The 20,546-nt window shown below is 40.9% G+C and overlaps 5 protein-coding genes across 6 annotated transcripts; 3 read left to right on the top strand and 2 right to left on the bottom strand.

Annotated features, from left to right (window-relative positions):
* Positions 1–1,207: 1,207 nt before the first annotated feature.
* On the top strand, positions 1,208–3,460 carry LOC119225287 (Rieske domain-containing protein). Its single transcript, XM_062562228.1, has 4 exons — positions 1,208–1,412; positions 1,754–1,978; positions 2,172–2,206; positions 2,382–3,460. Exons 2-4 carry the CDS (start codon positions 1,762–1,764, stop codon positions 2,631–2,633), a joined length of 504 nt encoding a protein of 167 aa, XP_062418212.1. The 5' UTR covers positions 1,208–1,412; positions 1,754–1,761; the 3' UTR covers positions 2,634–3,460.
* Positions 3,461–3,748: 288 nt separating this feature from the next.
* gtf2h3 (general transcription factor IIH, polypeptide 3) lies at positions 3,749–6,706 on the top strand. The gene is made up of 13 exons (XM_037483042.2): positions 3,749–3,975; positions 4,071–4,150; positions 4,235–4,341; positions 4,431–4,573; positions 4,740–4,802; positions 5,075–5,104; positions 5,188–5,216; positions 5,300–5,374; positions 5,468–5,521; positions 5,600–5,668; positions 5,756–5,891; positions 6,001–6,037; positions 6,178–6,706. The coding sequence occupies exons 1-13, from the start codon at positions 3,966–3,968 to the stop codon at positions 6,251–6,253; spliced, it is 909 nt and encodes a 302-aa protein (XP_037338939.1). The 5' UTR covers positions 3,749–3,965; the 3' UTR covers positions 6,254–6,706.
* A 420-nt stretch (positions 6,707–7,126) lies between these two features.
* Positions 7,127–9,025, bottom strand: psmd9 (proteasome 26S subunit, non-ATPase 9). The gene is made up of 6 exons (XM_037483043.2): positions 8,864–9,025; positions 8,661–8,760; positions 8,043–8,236; positions 7,836–7,937; positions 7,600–7,688; positions 7,127–7,328 (listed from the first exon to the last, which is right to left on the bottom strand). The coding sequence occupies exons 1-6, from the start codon at positions 8,987–8,989 to the stop codon at positions 7,301–7,303; spliced, it is 639 nt and encodes a 212-aa protein (XP_037338940.2). The 5' UTR covers positions 8,990–9,025; the 3' UTR covers positions 7,127–7,300.
* Positions 9,026–9,935: 910 nt separating this feature from the next.
* On the bottom strand, positions 9,936–13,316 carry LOC119225592 (rab5 GDP/GTP exchange factor-like). Of its 2 annotated transcripts, XM_037483564.2 has the most exons (10): positions 13,293–13,316; positions 12,822–13,046; positions 11,922–12,108; positions 11,710–11,837; positions 11,454–11,605; positions 11,301–11,370; positions 11,082–11,217; positions 10,885–10,979; positions 10,488–10,744; positions 9,936–10,392 (listed from the first exon to the last, which is right to left on the bottom strand). In XM_037483564.2, the coding sequence occupies exons 3-10, from the start codon at positions 12,077–12,079 to the stop codon at positions 9,979–9,981; spliced, it is 1,410 nt and encodes a 469-aa protein (XP_037339461.2). In that variant the 5' UTR covers positions 12,080–12,108; positions 12,822–13,046; positions 13,293–13,316; the 3' UTR covers positions 9,936–9,978. The 2 variants fall into 2 exon arrangements, with proteins under 2 accessions (XP_037339461.2, XP_062418373.1); XM_062562389.1 differs by lacking the exon at positions 13,293–13,316 and having other exon boundaries at positions 12,822–13,101.
* Positions 13,317–14,277: 961 nt separating this feature from the next.
* cfap251 (cilia and flagella associated protein 251) lies at positions 14,278–19,958 on the top strand. The gene is made up of 21 exons (XM_037481426.2): positions 14,278–14,340; positions 14,490–14,738; positions 14,864–15,004; positions 15,077–15,186; positions 15,271–15,379; positions 15,687–15,767; positions 15,843–15,917; positions 16,002–16,043; positions 16,192–16,406; positions 16,505–16,678; positions 16,764–17,014; positions 17,105–17,256; positions 17,345–17,521; positions 17,623–17,807; positions 17,916–18,030; positions 18,344–18,507; positions 18,584–18,674; positions 18,866–19,009; positions 19,130–19,358; positions 19,497–19,646; positions 19,747–19,958. Exons 2-21 carry the CDS (start codon positions 14,628–14,630, stop codon positions 19,845–19,847), a joined length of 2,817 nt encoding a protein of 938 aa, XP_037337323.2. The 5' UTR covers positions 14,278–14,340; positions 14,490–14,627; the 3' UTR covers positions 19,848–19,958.
* Positions 19,959–20,546: the final 588 nt, after the last annotated feature.

Genomic DNA, 20,546 nt, shown 5'->3' with positions numbered 1-20,546 from the left:
TCCTCGACTCCTCGATTGGCTGACAGCTGAATTAGTTCTCCCAGTTGTCACTTGAACAAGACTCTCTTCATATGCACTGGGTGAGAGAGCTGTTGGCTGTGTTCATGAAACAGTACAAAACCCCTGCAGTCGGCCTGTTGGGATTACAGTGTCAGCAACTATTAATTCTGCAATGAACTTAGAAGGAGAAAACTAGACGAGCAGTGTACGTGACACTTATGGCCAATATAAAGTGGTTGAGGATCTGTTAATACACTAAAGTTGTTGTGTTTTTTCAATTATTATAATATAATATTATAGAATAAAAGATATTCGATTTATTAAGTGCTTTTGCCTCACAAATTGTTTTCTGTATGAAATGAGAAGCAGTTAACGCTTATACCTTTCCCCAAATGGTAAGAAACATTCAGACGTAAACGTACCTGAATCACTCCAGACTCTTAAGCAACAATGAAGGGATGAGGGGGGGCATTCATTTTAATCCGTCGCGTAGTAGTATCACGATTTCCGTACACAAAAGCAGGTAACCATAGCGACGGAAACTGCACGAGGAGAGCGCGTTGGTTAAGAGCACGAGGCCTGCACGGACAGGTCTCCATGCGCAGACACACGTCACGCTGCCTGCAGCATGACAGAGATAATCCTTCAGGAGGCTTAATGCCCACCAACAAACCTGCTGAGACACAAAGCCTCCTCACACTAAACCGTTACTGGCTTTACCACAGACTGAAGAGAGCAATGGACTGAATATACTCTATATTAAATACAAAATACAAACATTGTTATTGTTAATTATGGAGCTCTGTACATTAGTATAAACAGCTTTTTAAACTGGCAATTTAGTTTACCCAAAGGAAAATAAACATGGAAACAATCTGTAGGGATAAATATATATAACAGGCAAATATAAAGATAGGTGGGATTGTACTTGAAGTATTTTTTGATGAATTCAATGAATTTGTATGTCTTGTATGTATGAATTGTATCTTCATCATTTACCTTCATGGGTCTCAAGTCTCTGCAGTATCTCACGCAGGATATTGGTCAACTTTATGTACATTACAGTCTATAACTCACCAGTGAATGTACACATCCTTTGTTTATTCTTGGCAGACAGGTAGCAAATACGTTTAAAAAGTAGCCCGAATTAGGATCCCTGTCCCTCGACCTTGTTTCATTGGGGACAACTTTGGAGGTAACACACAACATTAGCTCTTCCTCCAACAAGAGCGGAAACACCTCTTACTACGTTTGGTTCGCTTTTTGTAACTTGATAAATTCTGCAAAGGAATATGTTCTTCTTAATGCAGATATAGCAGTCGGACATTCATTCGTTTGTGTACTTTTTGCGAGAGAATATCACGCGGAGAGGGAGTCAAATAAGTAGACTGGACACAGTCAGGTATAGTCAGGTATAAGCAGACTTTATTACGCCTTCCAAGGAATGGGTACATCTCTCTCTCTCTCTCTCTCTCTCTCTCTCTCTCTCTCTCTCTGTGGCGCTGACTCTTTTCAACTAATCCACTAGTTCACATTTTTTGTCATGAATTAAGACTAGTTGTTTGTAAGAAGAAGTATATAACCGATTGGGATCAACATCTTAAGCGAGTTCAGTGCCAGGTTCTATTTCATGTGAATTGCATTGCAAGTGAATTATGTCGAAAAAGGTTTGCATTAAAAAGTAATTAACATCTAGTTAATTATTAATCACATCCTCACGACTAAATTACATGTATATTCTTATTCATACCAGGATACCTGATGAAAGTAGTGATCAAAATGTCTTCTAAAGAGGAGACACTCCCCCCTTCCTCTTCCTCCGCCTCGTCCTCCTCACCTCCTCCAGCCTCCTACTTCATCGGAAAGAAGGAGGACATTGTCCAGGCGAGGCGTGTGACTAAGATTCTCAATGGAGGCAGAGATATACTGGTTCTGTTCCACCAGGAGCAGCTTTACGCTATGGATCGACGCTGCTACCGTAAGACTTTTGTATGTTGGTGTTGACAGATCCAGGGAGCTATGATTGCCTTTCCTCACCTTTTTGATGTTTTCCTGTTGATACATTTAGGAAGATGATGACATTTATTGTCTTATTATATTTTGAAGCATGGAACTTTCTGCAATGGCTCATCACTGAGGCCTATAATGACACTTATTTTTTCCACTGACAGATTCAGGTGGTACATTACAGCACGGAGACATTGAGGTAAGCTATATATTCTCTTCACGTTGCAGCACAGTATCAATTGAATGCTTATAATACATCTGGTCAGTTTGTTTCAATGTCCCTTTTCAAGTATTAGTGTGTATAAAGTTTTGGAAGCTCCTTATAGCTTAATGTTCTTATCTTTCTCGTCACTTTCATGTTGTGCCACCATCAGGAGTTTAATGGGCGGCTGTGTATTGTGTGTCCGTGGCACAAGTACAAGATCACACTAGCAGAAGGGGAAGGGCTTTACCAAGCTGTGGATGATCCTACTGCCAAACCTTTGAGAACTCATTGGCGCTCCAAAGGGGTCAAACAGAGGATTCACAAAGTCACTGAGGTCAACGGAAATGTATACGTAACTCTGAACAACTCCAGTGAGGCCATTGAGTCCGATGTGTACCAGGACCGAGAGACATACGACTGACTGAGACAAGGCCCAGCCAAAAACCCATGGCCAAGAAATAAAACAGACACTCTAGGACTTTTTTGAGGTGATTGATTACTTTACAAGTACTGAAGTGCTTGCAAGACCAAGTGAGAGGTTTTGTTATATTTCATTACAAAGCCTATCAACTGTCTTCAGAATCTGATTTTCACAATAATAATTGTCAAAAATCTGTTACTAAGTGTGCAAGCCAATAAGCCTGTAAGATTTATATGAGCCAATCTAGGGTAGAGATGAATATCAGCAAATAGTCCTGCAAACCACAATTGCTTATTTGATGAAAAATGTACTTTCTTGTTACTTGTTCTTCTGAGTTTGTATCTCTATGTGGAAATGCACTTATTGTACGTTGCTTTGGATAAAAGCGTCAGCTAAATGACATGTAATGTAATCGCAGGATGTGTGTCATTTCAGGGCGGATATTTGTGCCTCAGTTGGAGATGGACTTGGAGTTTTGTGGTGCTTATTGTGCTCAGAATTTACTAAAGAAATTCAACTTATTTGAAAATGTGATTTCAAATTGACAGTGAACATGGACTGTTGTATGAATCTAATTTTAATTTATACAATTTAACTATTTTCAATAGAAAACATTATTTCATTACATATGAAGCCAAGTTCTTTTGAACTCAATCCAATTACTTTGCTGATTTTTCAAGCACAACATTAGATGAGCTTCTAAATGCTCTGGTAGGTATTAAACATGGTGGTCAGAAGGAGCTCCACCTCGATCAACTACAACGTTAAATTGCTCCTTTCCCACCAATGTTTGGGAACTTCAATCCAATGATGAGAGCTACAATCACAGTGGTTGTTTGTCTGCATAACAAATACTTTTCATACTTTAACATCTGCTGGTACTACTTCTGTTATTTTATTTACCTCATTTTCTGAATGCAATATTTTTTTACTTGTACGTGAGTATTTCCGTATTACTACAGTTCATCAGATTAGTTATCTGAATATTTATCTTTAATTTGTTCTAATTAGGCAAGTGATAAAGCATGTGGGGAGTATGATGGATGTGACTTTGAGCCCCTGAGAAACAGACGCTAGGGGGCAGCAGTGCACCACGTGACCCCCATATGATGAGTAGAAGAAGACCAATGTAGCTGCTGAAAGGCTAATGTGTTCAGCCACAATAAACAACACTCGGCCCGTTGTTACTGATTATTTCCCCTATTGCCAGGTTATCTAACGTTAGACCTCGACACACTCATTCAAATGGAGGCTAACTTCCGTTAGCTAACGTTTCAGGACAACCACAGTCATCACTTTTAGATCTATCTTAGTTTCTAATATCTTGCCGTGATGGCATCAGGTAAGTTAACGTTTTCTCTCCCTTTAGTCCAACGCTAAAGGCGCTGGTCAGCCCTCGAGTTGCATTATGTTAAATAGTTCCCTGCATTTCCTCAGACGAAGAAATCAACTTGCTGGTCATCGTTGTGGATGTAAATCCGATCTGGTGGGGGCAGCAAGCTCAACGTGACACCGAGGTAAGTGAGCGCCATGGATAACATTCCGTCTCTCTAGTCGTGCATTTCATATTGGACCCCCCCCCCCCCTCTTTGCCCCCCCAGCTGAGCCTGTCGAAGTGTCTGGATGCAGTCATGGTGTTGGGGAACTCCTACATGGCCATGGCGAGGACGAGCAAGCTGGCTGTGATCGCGAGCCACTGTGAAGACAGGTGACGTCACACAGCAGGCTCCTTCTGCGGGGCCTTGTCATCTTCTACTTGTCTGCAGATGCTCATCTTCCTCATTTACCTCGTTTCAGTCATTTTCTGTATCCCGGTAAGAGCTGGAGAACGGGGGACAGCAGCGGGGATGATGCGTACTCCAGTGGGGATGGAAAATATGAACTCCTGGCAGTTGCCAATAACATTATTGTTGATGAGATCAGGAAGGTCATGTCAAAAAGTAAGTAAAATTATTTTTCTGTGTACATTTAGTTGATTTAGTACATGGACTTTCTCAACACAAGTTTGGTTCTTGCAGTCGAAATGTTTTGTTTCAGGTTTAATAAAATGCTGTGTAGAGTATGGGTCACATCTTGATATTTAGCATGCATCTTATGTGATTACAGCTGAAGTGAGGGGAAATTCAACTGACACTTTGTTGGCTGGAACCCTTGCCAAAGCTCTGTGTTGTATCCTTTTCAGAAAAGAAAAACCCCATTTACAGGTTCATTATTTATGACATAGACTTAGAAAACATGAAGACCAGATGATAATGAACAAAATGACTAACATAAGAAAACATTCCCTTCATTAATTGCTGCACAGAAGCCTATATGTTGACAATTAGGTGTTATGGCTTTTCAGTCACAAGTGTGTGTATAGATTGTTTTTCATTATTTTCTTTCTTTACACAGCAGAGTGGGGGAGAGAGTTTAGTGTTCCTTAATCCTTTGACATTCAGATATTCACAGGGTGTCAAAAGAGCTTGAAGGTATTGAAATATTCCCATCAAGCTTAATGATGTGCCTTACATGGTCCTTTCAATTATTCTTAATGATACCTTTTCTCTTTTAGTTGGACAGGAGATAAAGTCCAGAATATTGGTAAGCACTGAACGTTCCAATTTAATGAGGGCTTTTGGTTTATTGCGTGACTTTAAACGCAGCCTCTGTATTTCATCGGTTAGGTCATTAAAGCAGCCGAGGACTGTGCTCGTCAGTACATGAACTTCATGAATGTCATTTTTGCTGCCCAAAAGCAGGTACAATCCCTGATCTTTCTTGTGTGTCTTTGTTGAATAACTTGTATTTGTATTTTAAATGTTTGAATCAATTTGTTTTGTATTTCAAAATAGAACATCCTGATTGATGCCTGTGTTTTGGACTCAGACTCTGGTCTCCTTCAGCAGGTCTATATTTATGACTGTTTGGATATTACAAATTCTGTGTAGTTTTTTTTTTAACCTTTTTTAGTTTTTTTTCTGTAGGCTTGCGATATAACTGGAGGATTGTACCTCAAGATACCACAGAAAGTTGCTCTGGCGCAGTACCTTTTGGTGGGATTTGCACATTTCTGAGTACCTTTTTATGAAAAAACAACAATTTAAAGCTGCCGTGTGTTGATGATGGTGTTTTCTGGCCAGTGGGTGTTCCTGCCTGACTCTGAGCAGCGCTCTCAGCTGGTGTTGCCCCCCCCTGCACACGTGGACTACAGAGCTGCGTGTTTCTGCCACCGTAACCTCATTGAGATCGGCTATGTGTGCTCGGTTTGTCTGTCAAGTAAGTTAGAGTTCCATTTTAAAAGAACACTTCATCTCAATCTCTTGTATCAGTGGCAAAAGCAGTATGTTTATTTATTTTTTGACGCTTTGTCCTGTCTTCTCTGAAGTATTCTGCAACTTCAGCCCCATCTGCACAACTTGCGAGTAAGTTTTTGAAATAATGTCAGAAACCTGTTAATAGAAAACCTATTTTCTACAAATACTGTACATCTGTAATTATACATTGATTGTTTTGATCTTCAATTTGTCTCCATTAACATGATTTAAAATAATTGTCTTTTTAGAACTGCGTTCAAAATCCAACTACCACAGATGATCAAGCCCAAAAAGAAGAAACTCAAGCAACCTACACTAATGTAGTGAATTCAGTTAGTTTCCTTTTTTAAGAGCAAATTTTACCATTTTGTTGGGTATGCGTTTGTAACCGACTTCAGTGACATCCTGGAAATGTCTTTTATGGGCAGTTGGACCATGTGAAGTGTCTGCACATTATACGTATGCTGAATCTGTTCTCTATAAATAACCATTCATTCTCTTCAAGAAGTTAAACTCCATCCATCAAATATTCCTTTCCAGAAAAGTTTATTCAATAAATATAAATGCAGATATGGAACATACGCAACACACGTATGGTTAGTTTAGCATTTTCTTGGTCTGTGTGACTTGTTTTGTTTACATTGATACTGAAATAATTATACACAAGATTAGCTGTTTATAAGTTAAGACCATTTCCTCCACCTATTGTAAATGAGGTTATTGCTTTTTATGTCATTTTTGTGACGTACACTTTTGTATAATAAAATTAAAACATTGTTCGAAATGTTGGTTGTCATTATGTTGTGGGCTCTTCCCCATTCCTTGCTGAATTGATTCGGTTTTCCAGCTGAATAAATTGTGATGAAGTGGAAACATTTTACTTAATGAGTTCAGTGGATATTGTTTCCAACAAGATCAGAAGCTGTATTCAACCAATAATGATTTGAAGTTAAATGTAAATATGTTGTATGAAAATTAGGCTTTATTGTAGCAAAGTTAATTATTTGTCAAAGTTGAAATTTACAGCATGAATCTATGGTGCTGCGACAAGTGTTAACTCAATGCAAACATTGCCTTTTATTTACATGTTACATTTTTACTTTTTTTAACATGGAAGGTTTTAGTAGTTGTATTTTAATAAAGCATTGCTTGATCAGCTATCATTCAATAAATGCATCACAGCCTCTTCAACAGAAGTACTTTTAACACTTTATTTTCATCTCTACCATCTTGAAGGCTGCCTTTATATAAAGAAAAAGGTACCAGTTTGGATTGAGATATTGAGACCGGTGGATATTTGTGTGTAGAAAGTCAGTTTCAAACCACCCAGCGATAACACAAGAAAGAACAAAATTCTGCATGTCATGTTGATCATCGATGGATTGGAACAATGTTGCATCTGAAGAAAACAAGGAAAGACTAGTGATTGATGTGACCCAACTTCACACCTTCCAATGATGCATCTCATGTGGTGTATTTATTCAAATAATGCTGTTGGTCAAATTATACATGCAAGAGAAACATTCAACTAGCCCCTTTAGAGCTTTTCTGCAGCTTTGTTTCTGTGTTCTTCCTAGCTATGTTTATAACTATCAGCTCATCCACTAGATTTAAGTTATGAATATGTGACGATCCATACACACGACTTGTATTGTTTCTGTAGCACTCACCCCAGCAGACCTCTGCCCGACCATCGCTGAGGAGTCAGGCTCATCTGGGCCTTCTTGCCATCCCGGATCACTGTGACACTTAATGGTTTCTTTAAAAGGACATGATAATGCAGTTAGTTAGTGTGTGATACAAAAAGTAACCTATGGTAGGATACAAAAAAAGGATATAAAAGTGATACCAGAATGTTTACTCAAAACAAAAGTCTGATGAAGTGTAAATGGTGTCAGGAACTTACACCCTCACTGTGTTGAACCACAGAAGCGATATTCTGGAGGTTCTGAAAGTTCTCCGTGTTCACAGAACCAAACTCAATGAGTTCATCACCAACCCTGAGACCCTTTTGAAAGAAACAGGCAATATACTATTATCTCTAGAACAAAACTGAGATGAGGTTGACTTAAGTCTGAACCCGACACAAAAGCATATTTGACGCGTCACTCACAGCTCCACAGGCGGGTGAGCCTTGCGTCACAGCATCCACCCGTGCAAAGGGAGGGGGAAGAGTGACCTGCTGCTCCATCGCCTCCTCCTGGGCTCCTGCCTCATCTCTTCCCCGCTTGGCCTTCTCCCCAGCATGCAGCTTGTGTAGGGCCTCTTCGATCTCCTCCATGATGGCCTTGTGATCGTTCTGCAGGCCTACAAGACACGATCAAAGCAATAAGCACTAGGTCTAAAATGTACGTGTTGACATACTATATTTTATACTGTAAATATAGGCTGGAATCATCCTAAAATGTCCCATCAGTATCAGTGCGAACTTGATTAATTGGCATTATAATATGTAGTCTCCTGAAAGTATGTGTTGACAAACGTTTAAATGTATGTAAAGAAATTACCTTAAAATCGTTTAATGTTGCAAATGCTGCAGTTGGGTGTCACAAATACTATGATGGAAATCTATACACCGCTATGAATGAGAAGATTGTTATTGGGCGATTATTTAGTACAGCTAAACATTAAACAGCGTACTTTTATGTAACTTTCAGGTGGGTTGCTGGTTGAGTGATCGATGCCCCCTGCTGTCAGAAAAACACCAAAACAACCCCACGCCGCTGCTTACACGAGATACTGTGTCTTGCTGTCCTGACGTGGTACACATTAACATCTGCTCGGGGGAAGCCCTCTGCGTCCACCAGCGGGCCTTCGACTCCAACACCTTGCTGTGGACGTAAAGGATTGATAACGTCAAAGAGAGGCATGTTTAGCTCGTTATGAACTAACGTTCTCGGTTTTGCTTTGAGTGTCCCAATAAAAAAAACTCACGTCTGCCAAAACGTCGTAATAAGCCTTTATCTGTTCCTCGATTTCATCTTTCTTTTTAACGAGGTTTTTAACATCTTCCATTGTTATTTTCAACTCTCCAGCACTGTTTTCGCCCGTCATCTTCATGGTTGAACTCACATCCGGGTTCTAACGTTCGACGTCATCGGTCGTCTTCTTTGTGGAGGGGTTTCCCCTCAACTGCACGTCACCGCCCCCTGCTGGCCGGTACCAGGAACACACTAATAGAGTATGCTCAGTGAGTCTTTAGGGAGACAAACATGTCATATTAAAAGCTTTTGACACAAAGCTTCAGTCAAGTATTTAACAGAGTATTTTAATAATTGAGTCCTATTTGCAACCAAGAAAATAAAAAAGGGTAGCTGTAAACAGTTTGTTTTCTATAACATTTTATAAATAAAAAAAACCCACTAACACCTATTAGAGCAAATAATAGTAATTTTTAATATTGGATACAATAATTGATCAGAACATACAAACTTTCATACATTTTTTAAACTTTAAGCTGTAAACAATAAACACCATCAGTACACAAACACAGATGGCAAAAACTGTTGACACGTTTTATCTTCAATGCAGCATGTTTAGAACAGATCCTCAGCTCTGAAACTCAATAACCCACTTGACTTGTAGTGGTCTACATCTAACATTTTCACCTGTAGCATGTCTTTTTTCATTTCACAGCATTTTACATAGAGGCACATTGGTATTTATAAGAAAGTCAATACTAAATAAGCAGTAAGTTTTTTATTTTCCCCAAGTGCTGTGTATGCATCCTGAGCTGTGCTGGGGTATTTGTTTTTATAAATTGGAATGCATTTCTAAGGGCCTTCATCCTGAAACAGGATACAAGTGCAAATATGCATCAAAGTCGTTAATAGACCTCTGTGATAACGAATGCAAAACGTTTTCCTTCAAGACCTTTTCCTTCATGTCCAACTGGAGAACAAATTGCAGCTTCATGGCACTGGAATGTATTAAAGTGGGACACTGGAATATAAAACTGCCTTTGTTTTAAAGCCGACAAAAATGAGTGCTGATGATTTTTAAAAAAAAGAAGAAGTCCTGTACCAGGTCTGGCGTTTGTGTTAATAAAGCTAACAGTCTGTATCTTGTGTTCCAGCACGTTGATCGGTAAGGACCAGAACAGACTCGTCTTTGTTGTCCTCTTGAGGTGATGCATTATGAGATGAGGATGGAAAAACCTGCGAGAGCTCGCCCTGAGCTGCTATCTCCTTCTGCACCACAGCAAACTGGGCTGTCGCCTCATCCAGCTGTGAGTGAACCGCTTTGACCCAGTGCTGTAGCTGCAGATTGAGAGCATCCATCCCTTGGTCCAGCTTCTCCTGTCGGCCTTGGAGTTCTTCCAACAGATGTTGCGTGTCGCTATCAACCTGCTGCCTCTTTCCTTCAGTGGGAGCACGCTGACGCAGCATGTAGCCCTCAAACTCCGCTGGACTGAGGTTGAGAGCTGGTCCATCCAGCTTATCGATGAAGGCCACTGCACAAGACTGAAAGAGAGGACGTGGGGAAGGGCATGAGTGATCAACTGCCACACAGCAGCACCCTGTGGTACGCCGGATAAGCAACTCTGCAATAAACTCACCAGATTGGTGAAATAATAGCCGCTCTCTCCTGCCATCAGACTGTGAGGGAGACCGAAACGAATGACATATTGCATGTTGGAGTGTAAGCGAGGAGGATTGGCCTTCAGCACCACATAAACCAAAGCCGACAGGAAGTCGTCAGCATTAGCCGGCTCACTGTTGGAGGTGGAGAGCGCTTCGAAGACATGCTGGCTGCATTTAGAGACACATGCAAGTTTGTCCTGAGGCGCTCGTTTAGCATCCATTTCAATTATAGCTGTTGAAAAAAAGGAAAGGAAACAGAGGGCAGAACAAAACGTCAAGTCCTTTTCATGATTCTTAGAACAATATTATATATATATATATATATATTTGAAATGACAAATGATTCCTTTCAGTATTACATTGGTGAATTACCCGTTATAGCAGGCAGAAAGGGGTCGCCGGTGACTTCAGTCTTTTTATCAGGGAAAGGTACGCTGAGCATCTGGGGAGTAATCCAGTTCAAAGATCTGCAAGGTGAGGACATCATTGTCAAATGGGGCTTTAAATCCAAGGGTTCCATCAAATACAACTCAGAACTGCATATTTATATATCCGTATTTATGGATTACCGTATCCGCCTCTGGAGAGCGAGGTCCTTCTGTTCATCATCGCAGCTGTCATGGCAGAAGACCCATTTGTGCAACCGTGTCATTATTAACTTCTCTACATGCTCCATTATGCGAGTGACCTGAGCCTCTGGTAAAGCTGGAAAAAAATGAAATAAATAAATAAATAAATAAATGTTCAGAATAACCTGGCCAAGAGGTGTTGAACTCATCTGTACTCACTGCTAAAATAATCAGCAAAAGACTGGAAGAAATCCTGCACATGATCTGACTGCTTCTGTACCGGCAGGTCCTGTAAAAAAGATTATACGCGTGATCAAAAAGTTAATTAAAATGCTATGAGAGAAACAGAGCTATATGTTAACCGATAATTACATGGTAAGCCTCCATTGTGTTGAGGAACGCTGTACATCGAGACTGCAGGCGCTGGGAGGAAGGGCTCTTCAGTATCTTTAGGAAACCCGTGAAGTCTCCGGGCTCGAGGCTTTGATAAGGTTTCAACACATTGGCATGCCGTTCAAAGGACTCTGAAACGGGACAACAGGCTATGTTATTGTTGTTCAAGATCAATAAAAAAAACAAAATACATTTATTGGATTTTGTGTTCATTACATGAATGCATTAACAACACCTTGAGGTTTGGGAGGTGATGGGGTGCCCCAGAAGAGTCTCCTCATTGTGTTGATTCGACGACCTTTTTCAGTGCTTTTCTTCTCCTCAAATTTGGAGAAGGTGAGCGGAGTTCCATCACTGGCCGGACTACAAAGAGGGACAACATCAGGCATAAAAATCAGAACAGACGTTCCTGTCAGTCTGAACGACTTTTACACAGAGCGCGTCTACCTCGCGTCCTGCCTGGAGGCGGCAGCTGGTCGGGCCGTCTCTCTCCAGCACTTGGAGCAGAAGCCCTGCCACGCTGGGTTTCCATAATAGCCGCAGGCGTTCTTGCAGAGCAGCTCCTTCTGAGACACTCGGATCCCCCGTTGTTTATCGGTCCACATCGTTGAGTTCTTCTAGATACTACTCACACCTATTTGGACAGAACGTTCGTATTTAGACCCAACAACAACATGTTCACATACTTCGTATTTCCAATATAATGCCTCGGATTGCTATTTCCTGCTTTAGTGACTGCAGGGACCCAAATGTCACCAGTTTAGTGGCTAAAGGTTGTGCTGAACTTGGTACATGACCCCAGGCCTCCTCATGCTTTCAACGGAGAACCAGAGGTAGACTAAAAAATATCTATTAAGAAATGCTTAAAACTGGATGATTTGTAAACGTGTTGTCATAAAGGGGACACAAAATGGCATCATGCTTAAACTGACGTCAGTTGAGATTGTTGTCAATAAAAAGTAAAGGTTGAACTTATAATAGCAACAAAAAAAAAAAAACAGTAGAGAATTGAACATTATAAATGTGTGTGTGTAGGAAAAAGGGATTTGCCTTGAGTTGCTGGTGAGGACCTGTATAAATAACTAATCAAATAACTCTTTGATATAATAACTTTTTATTACATGTTATTCAGACCCGATCCTCCACGTCATCGAGGGTTAAACGTCATATGCGTGTGAGGAGCTCGTCAGATGACCGTCAGCTGTTGTTGGGAGTTAAGAACCGCGGGCTAATGTTAGCTAGCGTTGAGTGGATTAGCTGACGACTTTACACAAAGTGTACAACTAACGTTAAGTCAACTGGTGGATACTGTTCAGAGAGGATAAAGTCAGAGAAATGTCTGCTCACCTGTCAGCTGTTGAAATCATAACGTTGGCCGCTTCCTCGTCGGAGTGTTTTTATTTAATTTGTCCTCTTCACGAACTCTTCATAACTTGTATCGTACGATGAGAACAACAATCCTCAGGAACTCGGTAATTTAGTTGTTGTTACTGAAGTCTGAAACAGTATCACACACGCAACAGAGCTCGCCGTCTTGACCGAAAACGCAGAGAAAAATCGCAGCTCTCGAACCTGTGCAACCGGAAAGTACTGTTAAAACAAATTGTAAGGTGGAAGTAATGATCAACACAGAATTTGACCTTTCAAAGTAAAGGCATTACGGTAAAATTTTAAGTTACAAAAATGATTCCCCACTTTAACAGGCCAAGTCCAACACATACACACATCCCTCTAGCATAACATAGCAAATCCCATAAGTCAATCCTTTTTAATAGCAGTTTGTATGTTAAATACATTTACCACGTAGAATGTCCTTACCGGAAGTATTCATGGTTTGAGGCATGATGGCACGAGGGAAACTATTGCCCTCGTGTGGTCCCAATGTGTAACCACACGACTGTCTGTAGGTGCTATTTATTCATTCTGATTACCTTTTAATGTTGCACAGGACGTTGTACCGTTGATTAACCGTTTGAGTTTAAAAAGTAGCTTTTGACAATGCGGTGTAAATGTTTAGTTTTCCCGTCTTTACGGTATTTTGAATAGCATGTATGTATTGCCCTCATGTGGTCACAGCGAGGAACTACAACCAAGTAAATTTGACAGTTCAGTGAACATAAAATTACTCGTTACATTCTTTCATAATAAAACGACCAAACTGAAGGGAGAGAAGGGGAGAAGGGATGACGCTCAAGCTATTTTTTTAATTGGCTTCACGGGGAATATACAGAGGGTGATAGGAATTGTCAATATTCCGTTTCCACCTGAGGATCTCTGAATTAATACGTTGTTATTCTGAAAGCAAATGATAAACCATTTGAGAGGACCTCTCACAAGTTTTGTCCAGATAGATGAATCTGTCGCTAGCCCGAAATCTAAGTCATCAACTACTACGAGATAAAACATAATTTAATATTTTTAGCATTTAAATCAAGTGTTTTTTGGTCAGGGTCATTAATGGCTTTTCCGTCAAATACTTTCAAAACAGAGTAACGAACATGAAGAGGAACAAATATAACTTAATAATGATGAAGTCATCATGCTTGTGTAATAAATACAAGGTGTACGTTTCGAATTGATCAAACCACCCTAAAGTAAAATGTAATTAAACAATTCAATGAATATTTAAAAGGAACTGTGTTTATGTGTTTATACTTCTGTAACAACAAAGAATAAGTGCTTTTTCATGTCACTACCTCTTGCATGTTGTCCTTGGTAGCCGTTGCTGCTGCTCATACCTGCTCTACATTAATTCTGAAAACGCATTTAAGCTTAAATGTGTAATTTAGTCTAAAGGTCAGTCGTCCACTCTGTCAACGGTAACTAGGCAACGCGACGCTTCGCCGGAGCTGGCTGAATGACAGAGGTAGTAGTGTCTTTTAATGTAATCATACCTAACGTTAGCTATACTAAATGAAATAACTCATTTGACGGCTGATATTGTGGTCATTTGTTATCAGTTGATTTATTCGCCATATTTACCGTTATGTGTTGTATCCTAACTTTGCTCTTTAGGCTAACTCAGGCTGACTGCCGTTAGCTTGCGTTTGCTAACTTTTCCATTCGGAGAGACGTCGACAGAAAAGAAAAAGGATGAAGCTTTAAGAATCAACTGCAAACAAAGATTCGTAAGACGTGAAGCGGTGAAACGTGATGTCAGATTCTGAAGTCAGAGAAGAGAAGACCGTGAAATCTCAGGTGTTCACAGCAACCAGAGACACGCTCCTCCAGAAGAGGATGACTCACACTGCTACACATGCCCTGGTAAGCATGTCTTTAACAAACTTAGTACTCTTTGTATATGGACTTCCTGCACTTGCAGTCGAGAAGGTTTCAATAAAAAATATTCACCATAAATAAAAGGCTCATTAGAAACCCTCTTTATTCAGTCTCCAGAATGGGTATTTGGGATGAATCCTGCTCTGTCTGCCTTCAACATGCAAGACCACGATCAGCTGGTGGTCCTCTATGGTGCAGCTCATGTTGGGGTCATCTACAATCACACAACAACATCCCAGCACATACTTCAGGTACACACATCTTCAGCTTTCAGGTTGCAGTGTTGATTTAAAAAGCCTAATGTATATAATCAATCTTCTCAGGGTCACTGCTGCCCAATCTCATGCATGTGTGTAAGTGACGACAGACGCTGGATTGCATCAGCAGACCAGGGGCCCAAAAGCACAGTGGTGATATGGGACTCCTACTCTGGGTAGCTCTTGATTCTGCATGGAGGCTTTTTATGTATATAACGTCTGCTTTTGATGGTGACAACAAGAATGAACGACTCTTTCAGCATTCCTGTGCACACATTGTTCGACTGCCACAGAGGAGGAGGTGTCGGCGCGATGGCATTTTCAAGTGACACAAAATATCTGGTGACTCTCGGTGCTGAGGAAAAGCAAGTGAGTACGCCAGAAGGTTTTTATTTTTTAATCAAGTAAACAGAATTGGATAATCTAGATTGTGAATCCACAATCCAGGAAAAACGACATACAAACGCATTTATGATCTTTCTGGTCCTGGTTCATGATGAATAGGAAATAGACATTTTGAAGGCCATGAACGGGTGCTTTTTACTGACACAGCACTCCGTCTAAATTTAACCGTACAAAAACAAGTTCACAAAAACATCTTTGATGGTTAATATTAAACACTGGATTTCACTAAAATCATCTGTTCCCAACTAACCATTTGATGGTCTTCGCACAGTGTGTGTGTATTTGGAATTGGACAAATGAAACAGATAAACCTTTGTGGTTTACGGAGCTGGATCCAAACCATGGTTTCCAAGTAAGTCACTTTTACCTCCAACGTTGTTTACTTCATAAGTACATAGATTCATTCAAACGTCGTATTGTTTTTCAGGACTACATCAGTTTTAATCCAAATGATAGTGCCCAACTTCTCAGCAACAGTAGAAGCCATTTGCTATTTTACACAGTAAGTCCTGCAGTTCATTTTTTCTCAAAAGATAGAGTGTTAAGTTTATGTGTTTTGCAATAATCAGAGATCTTTTTTTTTCAGGCCAAAGGAAGTCTGCAATACTTTCCCCTGAATATTGAGAAGGTAAAACAGAGAATAATAAAAATGTTGTAGAAAATGCTATCAAATTGTCATCGATGTTTCTGTAATTCGTAGCAATTACTTTGATGACATACTGGTGTATTAGTGGTTTCAACTGGTCAACATTGAATTTCTATGATTTCTTGCTCAGAATTCTCCAGGCACTTCCCAAACTGCCGAGATGCCTCGCAGCTCCATGCGCCAGTCTGTGTTTCACTTGAGATCTCCTTGGATCCTGACCCTGACTGCGGCCGCCACAATCGTTGTGTGGGATGTGATGAGAGACGTTGCTCCAAACAAAAGCCGCCCCATAACTACAATCCAGCTTCAGAAAGATCCCATCACTGTTCTCACTGTAACAGACAGGTAGACGGAGGGAGAGAAAACTTCATGTTGTTGTTTTAAAAAAATAAAAGGGTCATGTATTAATTGATTTTGACTTCTCTATCCGTTTGAAATCCAAGATTTACTGTGACGGGAGACACTCAAGGCCACATCAAGTTTTATAATGAAGAATTCAAGCTCACTTGGTACACCGACTTCAACCTGGATGCTATTGCTTCCATTTCCTTTTCCAAAGAGTGTGCAGTGGCCTGTCCCGATGTCTACAATCCAGAGGGGAAACCATTAATGATGAGGTAGAAGACACACAATCTGTTTTGTCGAGTACGTCTACACTGTTACGTGCATTTTAGCCGACAAGCTGACGTCTCTTTTCTGCAGGAACTTTGTTGTGTCCACAGCCACCTCCGAAGTAGTACACGTGAATATACAGAGCGGCATCCCTCAGACCCTGCTACACAAGGAAAGTGAGCCCATACATGCAGTGGCCTGCCACCCCAAACAGCCACTTGTGGTCATGGGGAATCTAAGGGGGGTTTTAAAAGTGTGGGACTATGACAACAAAGTCATCCTCTGCAGCAGGGTCTTTGAGACAGAGCAGCAGATTCAGTGCGTCGCTTTCGACCCCCAAGGTGAGCCCACACTCACCCAGCTGCTGCAGGAATGATCACTTAGTCTCCACATTGTACAAAGTACACAGCAACCTTTCTGTCTCTGACCAGGATCATACCTGGCAGTGGGCTTTGGAAGTGGAGCGGTTCACATACTGAATCCCAGCACTTTACACAGTGATCCAGAGGAAGGTTTTCGTTCCACTGAAGACTGCATCCACCACATTACTTTCTCCTCAGACTCAAAGTACCTTGCCACTGCGGTGAGCAAGTCTGTTTGTGCTGTCATCTGTGCTGTAGCTTTGTTATAATCTCAGACACGGTAGCTTCATTCACCTTGTTCACTCTTAGGATGCAGGAAAAGCAGTGACGGTGTTCCGCTTGCAGACTGATGAAGGCTCTCTTCCTCGATGGGCGTACTTGGGCAGATACCACTCCCACTACAAGCCCATCAGAGACCTTCTGTTTGGGCTCCATCTGGACAGCACACAACCAAGACTGCTCTCACTGGGACTGGACCGCCGGCTGGTTAGTCTGCTTGGTCAAAATGGACCGGACTATGCTATATACTATATCTATATACTCTAGTCTATATACTATAGAGTGACACAGCTCTCTGTGGGGAATAGGTGGAGTATGACCTGGAAAACAGTGATTTAAATGAGCTCGTCATCCTGAGCTCGGTGCGCATTGAGCAAAGCGCTGTGCCAACGGGCATGACTTGGTACCCTCCAATTACTACAGAGCAATTCCTTCTCGTGGCTACAGACCAGTACAAGATGAAGCTTTTCAACAGCATTACCAAGATGTGCAGGTCTGTGACCTGCTGGAACAAGATCGCTTTTTGTTCCTTAAATGTTTCCCCCCCGAGTTTTGTCACACAAATACTTAGTGATTTATTACACGTGTTTTATGGAAGCAGAAAGACTCTCCTTGGCCCAACATACGGCTCTCCCATTAAGAAAACACTGGTCCTTCCCAAGTGCAGTGGACCTGAAACTGGTTCATATTACCTGGCATACATCACAGAGGACAAGGTCAGTGCTGTTTCTAGTATTTTACGTGTATGCTGGCAGCAGCTCATCTTTCATCCTGTTTTAATGGCTGGTGTCACAACTGCAAACAAGTTTCTATTTCTGATTGATCGATGATCATCTTGCAGTTGCCAACACCTCCAACGGCACAACCTGTGGGAAAAAGCTTCTCTCTTCATTTCTTACAACGTTTTCCTCTGTTGCTTGTTGTTCAATCGTTCATTTCAGGCAAAAAGGATATAAGACTAGTGCATGTTAGATCTTGAATATAATTTAGATATATTAAATGACTCCTAAGAGTGTGTTGTTTATCCAGGTGGGTCTCCAGATGATGCCTCTGGATGGGAACCCCTACAAGTCCAATGCTGTGATCTGCCATCCAACAGGAGTGTCCACTGTTGCCTGCTCCTACGACGGCCGCTTTGTCTTCACCGCGGGGACGTCTGACTGCGCTGCACTGTCGTGGGAGATAGGCCTGAAGTGAGTTTACATAGTCGCCACCTGAGAGGAAGTTCGTTTTGTGTGACCGTTTTAATTGAATCTCTTGTGAGCGCAGTGCATTGAATGCGGCAGCAGCCCTGGGAGGGAAGGACCTGGTGCCCTTTTACACTCTTTTAGAGGGAGGAAGAGACGGAAGATTCTACAGGGTTGGTCCAAAGTTGTTCTTGTGTCCAACGACTGAGCGTTAAGTGGGCAGCTACAGATTATTCAATTAACTTCCTAAAAGAAGCATGCATCATATTCTCTGATAGGTAGTGTCATCCAGATTAAATGATTTGTGTGTTTTTTACAGGTTGCTACGTGCACATTTTGTTTATCAAAGCTTTTATGTCTTTAGGAGATTGAGGATTTCTTTTATTACTGCCAAGTTCAGCATCAAGGCACTGACACCATGGAGAAACGACAAGTGTCTACCAAAATCTCCCTGTCAGATGTTCCCTCTCTGATGAGAGCTTTGTCCTTCTTCCCTACTGAGCAAGAGGTACAATGTGTGCACCATTTTTCTATTATTGTTATTTAAATTGACAGTAAAATTATTACAAAAATGCAATTCTAAAGCTAACACATTTTAAAATATATATATTTATATATATCTTACCAGATAGAAGATATGCATAATGAGGTCCAGTTCAGCAAGTTCGCAGAAACAGGAAAATATGTGACCGACATCAACCTGGAGGAGTTAATCAAGTTGTATGTCAATCATCGACCAGCTTTAGGCATCTCCAGCAATCAGCTTGTTCAAGCTTTTCACATCCTTGGGGATCCTGATATCACAGGACAACCTGTTTTGCGTAGACGTGTACTGGTAAAACTTCTACAAGCTCGAGGTACGTGCATGCTATTCAGTCAGGATTTCTCTCTCTCTGTTTTAGGCTGTATTGCTGTCACATTATTGAGAAAATATTGATCCTCTGTTTCAGTTTCTACATGTAATGCTCATGTATTGTTGACATATTTTTGCCCAGGAGAAAACATGACAGAAGAAGAGGTGGTTGAATGTTTCACTACACTTTTATGCGTCAGTGAAGAGAAGGAAGAAGAAGAAGAAGAAGAAGAAGAAGAAGAAGCGGGACCAGGAGGGGAACAATCTGACCATGACAGTTATAACTCTGACAGTATGTAAAAGACAACTCACTCGCAAACCATACCTTCAGAATTTTCACAACAGTGGAGAAACAGCATTATCTTCTGATGTGTGTGTGGTTTTGTGTCTAGGTGGAAATTCAGAAGATACACTGGCGTGTGTGATTCCACGTGAGGTTTCCATGGAGACATTCACAGGTCACATCTTAGGTTTCCCATCTTCAGCTGAGTAGGGCTTCCCCGCCTGAGGGATGAAATCAAGGAAACGCTCTGTTGGTGAGAAGCTGGGTTGACGAGCCTCACACACTAGTGTCTTTTTAAGATCAATTAGAGGCCCTAATAGAGATGCTGAAATTTGTCTGTATTTTGATTCCAGATTGTATGAATAAACATCTATATTAAAGTCTATTATCTATCAAGAATGTCTACACTAAAGTAACATATTCTTTCAGATTGACATTGTGAACAGTATTTAACAGTATTGTCCTACGGAGTTTTTGTGGTACAGCATATGTAAAGGATTAGAATTCGTCTCCTACCATGAAACAAATCACATTCATACAAAACAGCCTTTAAACTCAATCTAACAAAAAGACGAGCCTCGGAGATAGGCTTTATTACAGGGAGGGGCCAAAAGGCTAAAATTTAAAACAAATAAATTTAAATGTTTTTATTTATAAATAAAATAATAACAATACATCGATACATTATTTCGTCACATTTTCAGAAAAAGTGTTTTAAGTAACAACTCTACAAACTGGTAACAGCATATTTCTGCGGAATGAGTCAACGGAAGAATCAGGTGTTACACCGAAATCTGTGACCCCTCCGAAACTGTGACCGCAGAGGGCGCTGTTTCACATCGTCTGCTCGTGCGTGGGCAAAGAAGAGCGCCTACGCAAACGGCGTAAACATAAGAGCGCCAATGGGCG

The sequence above is a fragment of the Pungitius pungitius genome, chromosome 5 (genome assembly GCF_949316345.1).
Source record: "Pungitius pungitius chromosome 5, fPunPun2.1, whole genome shotgun sequence".
NCBI classification, from domain to species: Eukaryota; Metazoa; Chordata; class Actinopteri; order Perciformes; family Gasterosteidae; genus Pungitius; species Pungitius pungitius.
This window is presented reverse-complemented; position numbering and strand designations above follow the sequence as displayed.

Excerpts from the sequence above, each read along its gene's own strand:
- LOC119225592 (XM_037483564.2), bottom strand. The coding sequence starts at position 12,079 with ATGTGGACCGATAAACAACGGGGGATCCGAGTGTCTCAGAAGGAGCTG. Across the intron at positions 11,371-11,453 it reads ACACAATGGAGGCTTACCAT|GACCTGCCGGTACAGAAGCA; the intron begins GTAATTATCGGT and ends TCTTTTTTACAG. Across the intron at positions 10,745-10,884 it reads CTTTCTGCCTGCTATAACGG|CTATAATTGAAATGGATGCT; the intron begins GTAATTCACCAA and ends TTTTTTCAACAG.
- LOC119225287 (XM_062562228.1), top strand. The coding sequence starts at position 1,762 with ATGAAAGTAGTGATCAAAATGTCTTCTAAAGAGGAGACACTCCCCCCT. Across the intron at positions 1,979-2,171 it reads TATGGATCGACGCTGCTACC|ATTCAGGTGGTACATTACAG; the intron begins GTAAGACTTTTG and ends TTCCACTGACAG. Across the intron at positions 2,207-2,381 it reads TACAGCACGGAGACATTGAG|GAGTTTAATGGGCGGCTGTG; the intron begins GTAAGCTATATA and ends TGCCACCATCAG.
- psmd9 (XM_037483043.2), bottom strand. The coding sequence starts at position 8,989 with ATGAAGATGACGGGCGAAAACAGTGCTGGAGAGTTGAAAATAACAATG. Across the intron at positions 8,237-8,660 it reads AGCAAGACACAGTATCTCGT|GCCTGCAGAACGATCACAAG; the intron begins GTAAGCAGCGGC and ends CGTGTCTTGTAG. Across the intron at positions 7,329-7,599 it reads TCGGGCAGAGGTCTGCTGGG|ATGCAACATTGTTCCAATCC; the intron begins GTGAGTGCTACA and ends TGTTTTCTTCAG.
- gtf2h3 (XM_037483042.2), top strand. Across the intron at positions 4,342-4,430 it reads GCGAGCCACTGTGAAGACAG|TCATTTTCTGTATCCCGGTA; the intron begins GTGACGTCACAC and ends ACCTCGTTTCAG. Across the intron at positions 5,217-5,299 it reads AGATAAAGTCCAGAATATTG|GTCATTAAAGCAGCCGAGGA; the intron begins GTAAGCACTGAA and ends TTCATCGGTTAG.
- cfap251 (XM_037481426.2), top strand. The coding sequence starts at position 14,628 with ATGTCAGATTCTGAAGTCAGAGAAGAGAAGACCGTGAAATCTCAGGTG. Across the intron at positions 15,380-15,686 it reads TCGGTGCTGAGGAAAAGCAA|TGTGTGTGTATTTGGAATTG; the intron begins GTGAGTACGCCA and ends GTCTTCGCACAG. Across the intron at positions 16,407-16,504 it reads GTTCTCACTGTAACAGACAG|ATTTACTGTGACGGGAGACA; the intron begins GTAGACGGAGGG and ends TTGAAATCCAAG.